Consider the following 13,649-nt stretch of genomic DNA (forward strand, 5'->3'; position numbering starts at 1 on the left):
GCCACTACCCTCGCTGCCCCTTGGCAGTGACGCATTGTGCTGTTTGGAGATAGGTCTCTCTCTGTCTAGGCATTATTATCTCCCTTTGCTGCACGGAACTTGAGCCCATCTTCCAGCAAATCTTCGATTTTTTTTTTTTTTTTTCGTCAAGAGGACCGCTAGGGATGTTGAACAGATTGGAAAAGAAGAACAATATTTCTCTAAAACAGAAAAGAAGTATAGAAAGATTTTTTTGTCACTAGAGATATTTCACGGTATAATTATTCGCTAAATTCAAGCTGCTTAGGCGATATTTGTTTTGCCCTGTCAGTAAAAATTTGTTTGCATATTTTTCTTTCCGTCAATTTTGTTTCTTTTTTGCTCTCGCTGTCGTGTCCGCTTTTCTGTTCTTATCTTTTATTCCTTCACAAAAGCGCACACGCACACATGCGTGCACACGTGTAAATACAGTTTCAGCAACTAATATCCTGCAAGCGACCGTTTTATCCCCTTACCATCAGGCCCGGTTCTACCTATTAGGCGAACTAGGCAATCGCCTAGGGCGCAGCGACCGAGGGGTGCGGAAAATATGGCCTGCTTTTTTTTTTTTTTTTTAATGAATAATTTTAGGGGAAAATGTCATTTTCACAAAATTATATTAGCAGGACACTTTTCCTCTGCTTGTAGACTGACCACCACGCTAGTTTCTCAGTACATGTATGACAGGAAAACCCCACTATCGCATTATCCCAGGGCGCACCTGCAGTGACCACAGCTAACCGGCAGGCAGAGGGGCGGGAGAGGGGCGGGGAAGGGTGCTGAGAGGGGCGGCGTTGGTGGAAGGCACCTTTTCCTCAGCTTGTAGGTTGACTTCACCACCGAGTTTGCCAGTTCATGTAGTGATGTAGTACACCCATTATTACTGGCCGCACTTGAAGTGACCAGCTAACCAGCGGGGAAGAAGAGGGCGGAGAATAGACAGCAGAGGGGCGGGTTGATGGATGGGGCCTGGTCAGTGCGGACCCCTACGATGGAGTGGACCACATTCCACTAATACCAAGCTCACCTTTCTTTCCTCTATCTTACTATTGAAGAGGTTCCACACTTATGCATTGAAAATACTGCAGCTGATATCAGGGACAACAACACTGACTTGAGTTTGCTACGCGAGTTTCTCTGTGGTTCTGACAACTGTTTTATGCTCAATATTGTTTACACTTACGAACTTTCAACCCGAAGGAACTTAGCTAATGTCACCAACGCGTTCTTAGTTAATAAGAGTACAGTCAAATCTCCCTACTATGCCACCCCACTACTATGCCACTCGGTATTATGCCACTTTTGCTCGGTCCCGACTATAAATTCAATGTAAAAAAAAATTTACTATGCCACCCCTACTCTCGCTACTATGCCACTTTTTTGTGATTGTTAAAAGACACAAGTTGTAAAATTCCGCGCAGTGCTCGATTACTATACTGTATGGTAGTGTGGGACATCGCTGTTAGTGGGGATGGAACATAGCACGCACACAGGGAGGGTGGAGGCTGGCAATGTGGGGTGGTGGTGGTCGCTGGCCGGGTGACAGCCATGTGACAGAGGGAAGGTGTGATGGAGTCGACTAGCGACAGGATGCAGGTGCGCGGATGTGGTTGGGAGGGGTGGAGGATGAAGAGGTGAGGGGGAGAATGAGAGGAGACAGCTAGCGAAGTCGACGATTCTTGAGAGCTTTGGACCAGACCTGGGCAAAGGCCTCCTGTCTCTGACCAGCCAGCCCGCCAGTATATATATACTATACATACAGTATTGGGTAAAACTGAGTTAACTATATTAGTCCGGCCCTCTAAAACCATCCCAATTTATCATGCGGCCCCTTGGGCAAATTAATTGCCCACCCCTGCTTTGTACTGACGGGTAACTTGAACAAATAAAGCCGTTTTTACGAACCCTCTCTACTATGCCACTCCCGCTACTATGCCACTTTTGCTCGGTCCCGGTAGGTGGCATAGTAGGGAGATTTGACTTTAGCAGACAAACATCAAGGTAGAGCCATTTGAAGTCTATAGCATATCTATTTACTGACACTGATGTCCTATAGTCTTGTACTTACTGTTGTGACTCATGGTCGTGAATATTTAACTTTCTTATTAATTATTAAATTTCTGTTCGATTGGTGTATTACGCTTAATTTAGTTGTCAACTTGTAATGTTTATTTTTATTATCTAAGAGTGCATCTGTTTGTCTACAGTTTGAACGGATAGCTTGTTGTTATGCTCCATTGACAGAATATTTGAAATTGGTTATTAAGAGATAATGCGTACTAAGACCTACAGTCTACATACTTCTCTTGTTTTCAACAAACCCTATGCTGGACAATACGCAGTGTTGATCATTGGCTTGTGTTTGGGGAGCTGCCCTGACACCTGATTTACAACTTTGTATTGTTAGTGTCCAGAAGACTCTCTCTTGACAGACTCTTTCATTGCCCGCCCACCTGTGAGGTGTGACTTTGGATGGGAACAAAGTAGCTGCTATCAGGGTGGTCTAGAGGCTGGAAGCTGTGATAGCTTGAGTTTTAGACCACACAGCAAAATAAGACCAGAGCAAGGTGCTACAGATTTCTTGTCTCCATCAGTGTGCACTCCATAAAGCCTTTTACACGAGTGTTTGAAATCCTCTACTCATAAGTGTAGGTCTGATTTGGGAGGCATGCAATATCCATGTGTGTGATGCACGCCTGCAATTGAAAAACAGACGTGCTTTTTCTTGACAAAAAGTAGTTCTTACTTATAAGTTATTAATCAAATCTGACAGCAAATTCTCGAAAAAGATTTAATTTTAATAAGCCATTCTTTGACACTTCTGGGTTCTAACGCCTCTGGTCGTAATGAGTTCTTGTAGAAAACCACTTTTCTACTATTTTTAAGCAGCAAACATGTAGTCAGTTCGGTTTTACTTGTTAGTTCGTCTGTAAGATGAGAAAGAAGAGAACCATTGAAAGCACTTGCCGATGGAGGTGCTATAGGTGGACAGGCCCACAGGTAGTGATAAATCTGTCACAGGTAATGACCAGTCGGATCAGACTAGAAGACTGGACAAAGGTGGTGCGCTGTCACTTGATAGTTGTCCGTGAGATGAGAAAGAGAGAAGAGAGAAAGATTGAAAGGACCTCAGTGGGGTGGCTTAGTGGAGAAGGGTAGAGATAAATCTCTACCACTTTAAAGAAAGTCAGATCACATTACCAGGGCTGGACAGCCAGAGTGGGGAAGAGGTAGTTGTAACTTTGAACTTAAAACCCACAGGACGATGTGAAAACCTCACTTTTCTGAGCGGCTGCTGACATCTCGTGCTGCTGTTTGAATTTACTTTGTAATCGTCTGTTCGGGTGCTTGGAGCGATCATCCTTCCACAGTTGAATCAGTAAAGGTTGTGAACTGCATTTAGCCGTGCAAGACTGAACAGTGCTACTGTCCTACAGCCACTTCATGAGAGTTTGTAAAGATAAGTTCGCATGAATTTTATACACTGTGACATAGCTGTATATAGTTTATTAACACGATTTATGTCTTTCTTTACATTAATTTCATTTCCTTATTTCTTATAGTGCTTATTTTGATTGTGTGGATGCAACGGGTTGCGATAGTGGTGGTGTCACTTTTTGCAAAACTGTTCATTGCACAAACGGGTCAGTGACAGTCTGGTGGTCTTTAGCACATCACAGTCGTGTTGAGTTCTGAGACAGACCGCCGCAAGCATTACTGGTGATATTTAAGCCTAGCTTTCTTGTTTGAACTGCGTCCATTGAAGACAGATTTAAAGAGATTCAGGAGCACAGTGCATTATTTGGATTTCTTTATGATATCCAAAGCATTTCTGAAAAACCAAGGAAGGACATTCTACTATCTTGCGAGGTCTTGGCAAAGGCACTAATGCACACAGACAGCAAAGACACTGAAGCGGAGGAACTCTGTTCTGAATTACAGGTTGTGGCTAGAAGACTTCCCAAACCTAAAATGAACCCCAAAGAAGTCTTAACATTCATAATCCAACATAAGCTATTTGATATTGTGCCGAATGTTGTAGTGTCTCTCAGAATTTTACTGATCCTTCCAATTTCTGTTGCCAGTGCAGAAGGGAGTTTCTCAAAATTAAAATTAATTAAAAACCATATGAGATCAACAATGTTGCAAGAGAGACTGACTGGGCTGGCCACCATATCTATTGAGCATGACTTGGCAAATGCACTCAATCTGAAGGAACTGATAACTCGTTTTGCACAGCAAAAACCAAGAAAAGTGAGGTTTTAAACATCAATTTCATGACCAGGACTAAATAAATTGCAAAATAAATGAGATACCATGGTTCACTTTTTGTGAGGTGGGGGGGGGGGGCGCAGAATTTTTCTTTCGCCTAGGGCGCAACACAGCCTAGCGCCGGCCCTGCTTACCATTCGTTCCCCTGCGGAGAAAAATCTCGCTTGACCTTTACTTCAGGACCGCCCCTTTCCCGATTCCTATTTTTCCTGGGACTCGCCCCGTCTTGGGTTTCCACTCAACAATTGTCAGTAATGCCCTTCATTTAGCGAAAAGCCGGACCGAGCAGCCCAGCGGACCTCTTGGTGCTTGCCAGCCCTGATGGCGATCCTGCGGCCATGTTGATTTGATGCTAGACAGTCGGCCTCATCAGGCGCAGCTTCACCTAGAAGCATCCAGTAGGAAACAGGCCCCTTAACCTGACAGTTTCGCTAACCAAACCACTCGTTGGTGATGCTATTTTCAGTTGTTGCAGTACCGGTAGTGCGTGCATGCGCTTGACTGCACGTGATCATCGTCCTGAAGTTCTTTGAGGCCGCAAAGATTTAGCGCTGTCATTTACAGCGAGTTAATATGTCATCAATCCTGCCTAATTGAATGTTAATTTTAATAGGGGGTGTTCATTATTTGTTGACCAGCAGATGAACTTGCAGTTATTTTGATTCGCCCCACTCAAGAATTATCTCCCTTTCAGGAAAGAAACTTCTACCTGTGTAGAACAGAAAATATACTTTTCTCTCTAAGGACGTCCAGAAGATAATTGGTGACGAGTGAGACGATTATTAGATATACTTCATAGAAGCCGACAGTAATTGTTGATAATATCAAGACAGGAGTAGTGTAGTGCTTCAAGTGAAATAAGATTTTCTTTCCCTGTAAAAGATATTCTGGCACAAAGCCCGGCGTGGTTCTCACAGACTGTAGGGACAAAGAGTTGAATAGGTTCCCTCCCCTCTGGTCATCAATATTTTCAATAACGCCGACGTGAGAGCGTCGTCATGGATGCTTTTCACAAACCGGTCAAAGCTGAGAGGTGGTTACGAGGGTGAGCTCTGAGTAGTCGCCGAGAGCACGCATTCGATGTCGGCAGGAAATAGGAGTGTCGATGACGTCATGGGGGGATTGTCCCTAAGCCCCTCCTTAGAGACACGAGGATCGCATTTCACTACAGTTCACTTTCTCTCTCTTTTCTGCCGTTTGTCGCTTGCTTAGTTTCTCTCATTCTCAGCACCGAGGTTTAGTTATGAAGTCTGTGCTTTGCCATGCTTTATTAATGTGCTTGGCTGCCAATGGCTTTGACGATGTGTGTGTACAACGAATGGATGAGTGGGTTTGTCTTGTTTGTACATGCACATGACAATCGAAGGATGTGTAGACTTGAATGAGTTGGTCTGAGTGAGTTTTGAGTCTGGGTGTGAGCACGTGCATGTGTGGATGCCACAGATGAGTGCATGCTAAAACCTTTTATTCCCACAAAAGCTTGAAATGTCTACTTGTGAGTCAGATGGCCTGTTCAATGCAAACTCGTTCTGTTCCTTGACCATAGTGAAACATCAGTCACGGAAAAGCACGAGAAAGTCCCACACCCTGGTGTGACATGGACAGATACTTCCGGTAAGTCTCTGCGCCTGTCCACTGACCCCGGATGTACTAACCAATGGGGTGCATGTCTTTAGTGTGATGCATGGCTGCTTGGCCTGGTGACCTCTCAGTGATGAGGTGGACGCAAGCATATTGACGGCCCTGGCTGCTGTGGATCGTTACAATAATCTCAGTAACGGGTCTGCTGGAAAATCGTTAGCTTGCCATCTACACTTGTGCTGCTGGGTGTGACCTTTGATGTCGATGTGTGCGTGCGTGTGTCCGTAACGGCTGAATGAATACTCACAGAGTGTGACCGCTTGCTTCAAAACATCATATAAATATTATAACCAGTCTCTTTCAAGTATATCGTGTTGTAAAGTGTGATGCTTATTGTGACTGACCAAAGTGCAGGGATGTTTATAACCATGGGGTAACGGAAGTCATGCAAAAATAAAATGGTGTGCAGTTAATGAACCGAAGTCATAAATTTGGAGGGGGGTGTCCATATTAAAAATTAAAAATGTGAACACAAACTACAATCAAACCTCCGTCAGTTCGTTTCAAAATAAGATTTCAGACGACCCAGGCATTGAAACGTGGAGAGATTTCTTTATTGAGAAATTTCTTTTTCTGACTGGATTGTTAAATTTGTATTAATTGCACTTAATTAAACCCATGTCCAATTACATTTGCAAAGACGGCAGAGAGCAAAGGATATCATCTGTTACATTATCCTCACTCCTTTATTTGTGTATTCGAAGGAAAATTAAAGCAAATGTTGGCCTATGGGCGGTAGCATTCCGGACATTATCTAATCAGGTTAGCTGTAAACAGCGCGTGGCACTTGGAACACACAAACACGTACAGTCGATAACAATCAGTCATTCAGCGGGAAGAATAATCAGGTATTAGTAAGCCTGTCAAAATCACAGTTTTCACACAGATTGTGATAAAAATGACTTTTGAGATTTGGGAGGTTAAAAGAATGTGTCCTTTTTTTGAGTCCAAATGCGTGGTTGCAAACAAATTTACGAATACGAAACTGTAAAATGGATTTAAAACTGTTTATCGTGTTACTTGCTCCGTAAACATGAAGGAATTTCACTTATTCACAACCGATGGGGAGGCTGAGAGAGAGAAGGAAAGAAATAGTTTAATCGTTCCTGTTTGTCTCGTTTCCGTTGGATAGAAGAGAGTGAGTGAGTGAAAAAGTATGTGAGACAGAGAATGTTGTTTTCTTGTCTGTTTTAACTTGTTTTGTCCTCTTTATGAGAAGTTCAAAACTTAGCTAAGCTATGTGTAGTTTAACTTCCGCTGGTGGCTGTGAGGGCCTGCGGGAAGGTCTCTTCATCCGCAGAGGGGAAGCTCATCTCCTGTTGCAGTCCATTGCTACAGAATGCACGGGCGGGTGGGTGCGACCTAATTACGATGGGAGGGACACTTAAGGGGTGTGGTGTGTATCGCCAGCAGGTTTGTGTAGTATTCCCACGCAAAGCCAGCACAGCGCGTGTTGTTGTTTGGGAAAAGGAGTTGATCATAGCCCTCCAGGCCATGTGGATACCCATCTGACCTCTTTGCACCCAAAGTAGGACCGTGTCATGGATGCACGTGACTGCGAGGTCCTGTTCTATTTTTAAATTGTAAACGTTAAAGGCGATACTAAACTGATAATAATAATAATAATAATAATAACAACAATAACAATAATAATCAGGGTTACTAAGACGTTACTAACGATTACATTATATAATCTCCAGAATGCATGCTTAAATTCTTTTCTTCCTTCTTTCACGCTTTTCTTCCTCTCCTCCATCTTTCTTTTATTTTTTTAGGAAATCAGCTGATTATATGTTTGTGACCTGTCTGACTGTTTAACAAAGCTTTGTACTCGCCATGCAGTCGGCATTGTAAGAGCTGTCAGTCCACTAATGTTTTTACTCTTGTCACACTGCAGCTTATTAACGCTTTATACATCCACAGCAAATACACTTTCCTTGTCCATGGCATCGATGTTTATGTTTAAAGATTTTTTAATATTCCAAAACACTTTATGGTTAATAAGTTTTAAAGTAATGAATCTCGCCTTGGAGTAAGTCCTGCAAAATTGAATTTTCGATGAACCTGATGTCATAGAGATTGGGTATTACAATGCTTGCAGAATAAAAAATAAATAAATAAATAAACGTTGTTATTAAATCTCAATTAGACAGACGGCTTCTGTCACAAACACTTGTAATTTAATCATTGTTTGTTATATTTCTCTTTCTTTCTCTCTTTGTGTGTGAAAGATACAGAGAGAGAGAGAATGAGACAATGCATGTGTTGTATGCCTGTGGTCCTTTTTACATGTACGCTGAAGAATTCTAAGATCATCCTTTTGTTCCAGACTCTCGCATGTTCCACATGAAGCAGCCGCTTGGTGGCACCAGTGGTAGTGGGTTCTCTACCTTCGCGTCGGAACGCGCCAAGCGCAGCAAACCCTCCTCGCTCTCCTCCCTGCCTGAAGAGCAGCAGCATCGACAGCTACTGCACGATCCCCACCAGCCCCTGCGTCAGCAACATCAGCAACAGCAGCTGCGCCACCCCCTGGAGCAGGAAAGCCACCCTCTCAACCAGCGTCACGTCTACTTTCGGTCGTCGGCCGAACAACTGGCCACCCGTGGCCTGGGCTACCCGGCCGGCTGCGGTCAGAACTACCCGGTCAGCAAAGACACTTATTTCACAGTGGACCGGACCCGGGCGGAAGGGCCCCAGCGTATGAGGGAGGCACCTGTGGCGTGCAGAACGTTCCAGACTTTCGGCCCTCAGTACCAGCACACTCACCCCGCCTGGCGCCGTGCCAAAGGACTGGACGGCGGCCGTCGCTTCCTCTCCCCCACCACGTCATACGGCACCAACACCACCCCCAACACCACTGCCACAATCGATGACGACGACCTGACGACGACATCGGGGAGCTACACCATCAGCCCCGACGACCCGCAGACGGATGCTGACGAGGCCACGTTCCCACCACAGCCGCGTGACGTCATGGTCTGAACAATGACAGGGTTCGAATCCCTGCGGCCGGAGTGAGCAGCGAGTTGGCCTACAGCGCTGCTGGGACTGGACGATGATGGAGGGTTTTGCTCAGAATGTTGAGGGGCCCGGTGCAGGTCCGCTCCCGATATACCGGTGTTCTTTTGCCTTCCACGTACCTGGCTTGCTGTCCGCATGCTCTGGACTCACATTTAAAAGTTTGTGGCAGGAAGACTGTTATCTGGATTTTCTTCAGCTAAGAAAGGGAATAGTTTGATGACAGATCAGAACTGACCGGAAGCTGTCCGGAGTGAGTGCGTGCGTGTGAGTAGGAGGACGGGGGAAAGAGAGGAGTGACGTGGGTGACGTAATGCTGTGTCGAAGTCCACACACAAAACAGCTTTGATTTCAGAACCCTGACGAGGCCCCGGAACTTATCACAGTTGTCAGCAAAGCCACTCACTAGCCAAGACGCATCGGTCGGCAGTATTGAACCAGGTGTTATCTACTCTCCCTTCAAAACATGAATCCCCCAACCGCAACTACTCCATCAATAAAAAAGTTCCTACCTTGCGTTGCTGTCATAAGGCGCCTCTAGCATGACGGGATGAACTCCCAGTGAACTTACAGTGATGAACTCGTCTGCCATCTTCACACAGATTTGTCTTTCTTTTGACCATCGCTGTATGATGAAGGTTGACGAGGGCGAAGAGAAACACACGATTATCATCGTCTGACATTAATAAATCCTTAGCGTGTCTTAAGATATGTGAATGTGATGTTACAGTTCATGTCATATTTGAAACTGAGGAGTTGGGGCTTGAGGAAAGCATTTCAAATCCGCCTTTAGGTAACTAAGGTCTTGAACAGTTAGGCAAATTGTCTGTCGGTGTGAACTGGAGATAGGAGACAAGCTGACCACTGTCACTGTTACATCACAAAGCAGGAGATGTGGGGGCGAAAAACAAACCCCGCCCTACAAGCCCCCTCTACACACACACACCTTACATATCTGCGGGAACTATCGGAAGGAAGGGTTCACGGACATTTTTCTTGAACAGCCTGTTAACAAAACCTGGCAGCAGCTACCCAGGGTGAGGAATGTGTGGTATGTGCCTGTGATGCAAACTGCGGACTGCATCAAAATGTCACAGAGCAGCGGAGGCTGGTTTTGTTTGCATTGGACTAATTTTTAGGACGATAACATTTTTACTAGAAATAACATCCATGGATCAGAATGAGTCTCGGGACAAGAACCTTTTACCCAGTAACATCAAAATAGCGAAAAATAGACAAGAAATTCAAAACTGAATAAAGACTTCGCTGAAAACAAAATGTCAGTCTACATCTTGCTAGCCAGCTGCACTGTCAACAACAAACGGCCATGTCCGCTGTTTTCTTCCTCAACGCCAAGTCAACAGCTGAGGGTGTGTCAAGGCAAACTTGTCTCCGGCCATGTAGACATTCAGAGTGGATCCAATGCTGGAGACGAGATTCGAACTCCAGCCCAAAGACCGGCACTGTCTTGGTCACTAGCTGCACGTGCGGACAAGCAAGGAGACCACAGGACACGGAGTAGAGAAGGAAGTTCACGGAGGAGCTTCATACTTCTATAACAAGCTCACCGGGAAAGCTCTTGAAATATTACATGATATTTTCTGCTTTCCCGCACTGTACAGAACTTAAACTCATGGTGTTGAACTGTCGACATGATAAACACTGCCAGTTGTTTTTCGATAAACTCTCAAATCCAATCCGCAAGTCCAGTCGTGTGACTTTACACGTTTGGGTGGTCGAGAAGACAGTTTCACAACCAGAAACTGTCCTGGTAGATGATTCAAACACAAAAGACTGGGCAACCCGTATTTTTAGTGAAAACAAATCATACGATCCAAGTTCATCCGGGCCTTTTTTACTCATTTACAATAAGTTTCGATGAAGCACTTTAGTTTTGCTAGATGTCAAGCACAAGGTTCATGACTCAAGTTCACAAATGACGAGAAGTTAAAAATTTTTCTCCGTGTGGAATCTCGTCCAAGAATTCTTCCAGGTTCATGCATCTTCATTTCTGCGAATTGAAACATGTTGGCTCCTGACTAAAGCAGCACAAAGCAAAACAATTTTGTTGCACTTTCATACATCATTATTTCTAGATGGAAGTTTTCACCTAGCAACATTTCATCATAAACAACGCTGTGCTCAACCATTCCACTCTATATCTGCTCACTTATATTAATTAAAAAAATAAATTACCAAAGAGAGCGCTTCCACGATGCCAGGAGTAAATATCCTACAGATTTTTATTTTCAATGCTGTGCCATCATTTCGGCTTGAATATCAAGAAATAAATGCCACGCTTTTTAAAAGCTAAGCATTCCTTTTCTGGAGATAATGATCTGAATATTTCACACTACAAAGAAAAGCACTTTTTTTCGTGTTCTGTGTTTTTTGCAAGGTTTGATGATTTTCCTTTTGTGGATACCATGTTATTGATAGATTGCATGTATTTATCATATTTTACTTGTTTTTATTTCCTCATGTGAAACTGGTACATTCATTGTTCAAGACTGTCTTCTGACCCCATACAAATGCTTGTTGTCCTATCTGTTTTGCGAGTCCCTGTAAGATGGTTCAGTCTCTGAAACAATCAAAAACACACAGATGTGGGGTGAATGGCAGTTACTGTCTTGGGAAAGTAAAAGGCACTTTTCCGAAATTCGCCCCCTTTCTAAAATTAAATGGACGAACAGTAAAATAACCACACCAACGATGTATAAATGTAAACCCGACGAAGGAAGTGCCAAATGTTTTTATCTGTGATAATGGCTGTGTATTGTGTGTGGTATGACAATCATAACATCGAATCTTGTCGTGAGATGTGTAACGGTCTGTCACTTCATTTTGACATAACTCTGCATGCACCCGTGTACCCTGATGTGCAATTACTCTCAACTTTTGACAGAATACTCATGGTAGCAATACAATTGTTAGATTACAAGCTGTGGAGAATGGTGGGGTGGTGGGTCGAGGAAAAGCGAAGGCTATATCAAGGGAGGCAACACCGGAGTTGTTCCATGGCAAGCAGTTTTACATAGTGATGTCCCTTTTCTCATAAGTATCAATCTCGCATGAAAATGTGCTCGGCACGGTTCTCCTCTGTCTCTACATAAGCTGTATCAATGTAAGTTTTAAAAAACTTAAAAATTCAAATGACAATATTACTGAAACTTATTTGTACCAGGGTGTAAACTCAAACCTTTTCCAAATGGCCAATGGCTAAAGAAGTCTGAGTCCCCTCCACCAACTTTCTCTCCATTCCTCTATTTTAAAAATCAATGTCCATGTCCTAACACTTGTGATTATTAGGAATTGTTGCTTGCCTTGGTTTTCAGTATTACACACCTATAAAATCCTGGAAACAATAATTTCGCACAAATAAAAATAAAGACTCTGCTTGATATCCCGCAGTAGAATTGTCTTTATTCTCCATAGAAATACTGCCGCGGTCTTTGATACTAAAGACAAAGCCAAGATGAGGTCAAACATCTCTTCAAGTGTCATTGACCTTTGACATCAGAACTGTGCCAGTAAGAACTTTATCAGCAATTACCTTGTATAAGAACCCCACCTGATCAACCTCCTTCACATCATGAGAACCTGTGTTGTAAACGGCGGTGGCCCATCGTCTGTGTTGTGCTGGTGTACACCTGTGTACATGTTTCTGCTAAACGATTCTTCACTTGCCAGGGTGGATAGCAGACGACGCAGTGTGTTCTGTGTTCTGTAATTAATTCAAGAGATGCGTTGCACGAAATCCTTCGTTGAAAAATAAAATGCCTATTCTGTGAGCTGAGTTCACTTCATGTGTATGTGTGTGGGTGTGATATCTCACATTGTAGAGATTTAAACAGACGCAAGCAAATCATCTGTTGTTTTTTTGTTTTTGTTTTTTTATACAAGCATTAATTCTGACAACGTGTGCAGTGAGGATCACAGCAGTTTTTGTTTTTTTTTTTCTCAGTTGTTTGCTCAAACAAATTCCCGCATATTTTAATGCCTATTAATTCTTGAATGAAGCAAAGTCCAAATCTTAGAACACCATAAAGCCTTGCTGAAGAATGGAACAAGTCAAGTCCACTAGACAGGGTACTTTCGAGATGAGATGGCTTTCAATCCTCCTCCTGAACACTGCTCACTCTCTCGCTTAAGAACTTATTACAAAGAATACGCTAGAATACAACACAGATTAGGATATATCAAACATTAGGGTAGAATAAAGGTATCTCAAAAATAAGATTAGTACAGATATAAGATATGCCAAAAATTACGCTAACGGAGATAACTGTCGTCTGCTCTGCTGCTTTTCTTCTAGTCTGTCCGTTGGTTCATCAGACTGTGTGTCTGTTTTGCTTTCCAAGGCGGACTGTAGGAATCTTCTGCTTTTTTTTTTTTTTCGCCAAATGTAGGGGACGAAGTTTGTTTTCTCGGACCAAGGGTCAAAACAGTGGGAGTACTCACAGTTCTCACTTCATGTCTGTCAGACACTCGGTGACCCGGACAGAAACAGCGCTCCGCCACTGACAACAAGTTTTCAGTTTACATCTTTATGCTCCTGATCATGTTCTCGGTGAACGAGTTTTATCGGTTTCTTCAACTTACCAAGTGCTTAGGAAAAGGGATCCAACACAAACTGTAAAATTTCAACTTCTTATTCATTTCCTCAACTCGGCTTTTATTGTGGTTAGACAAAAGATACT

At 43.4% G+C, this 13,649-nt stretch overlaps 1 protein-coding gene across 1 annotated transcript in view; it reads left to right on the forward strand.

Moving 5' to 3' along the window:
• LOC112559711 (protocadherin-1-like) overlaps positions 1 to 12,745 on the forward strand; it is a 52,200-nt gene extending 39,455 nt beyond the window's left edge. The window contains 1 exon segment of the mRNA XM_025231056.1: positions 8,261 to 12,745. Coding sequence (XP_025086841.1) covers positions 8,261 to 8,913 — 653 coding nt within the window. The 3' untranslated portion in view covers positions 8,914 to 12,745.
• Positions 12,746 to 13,649: the final 904 nt, after the last annotated feature.

Source organism: Pomacea canaliculata, linkage group LG3, assembly GCF_003073045.1.
Source record: "Pomacea canaliculata isolate SZHN2017 linkage group LG3, ASM307304v1, whole genome shotgun sequence".
Taxonomy (NCBI): Eukaryota; Metazoa; Mollusca; class Gastropoda; order Architaenioglossa; family Ampullariidae; genus Pomacea; species Pomacea canaliculata.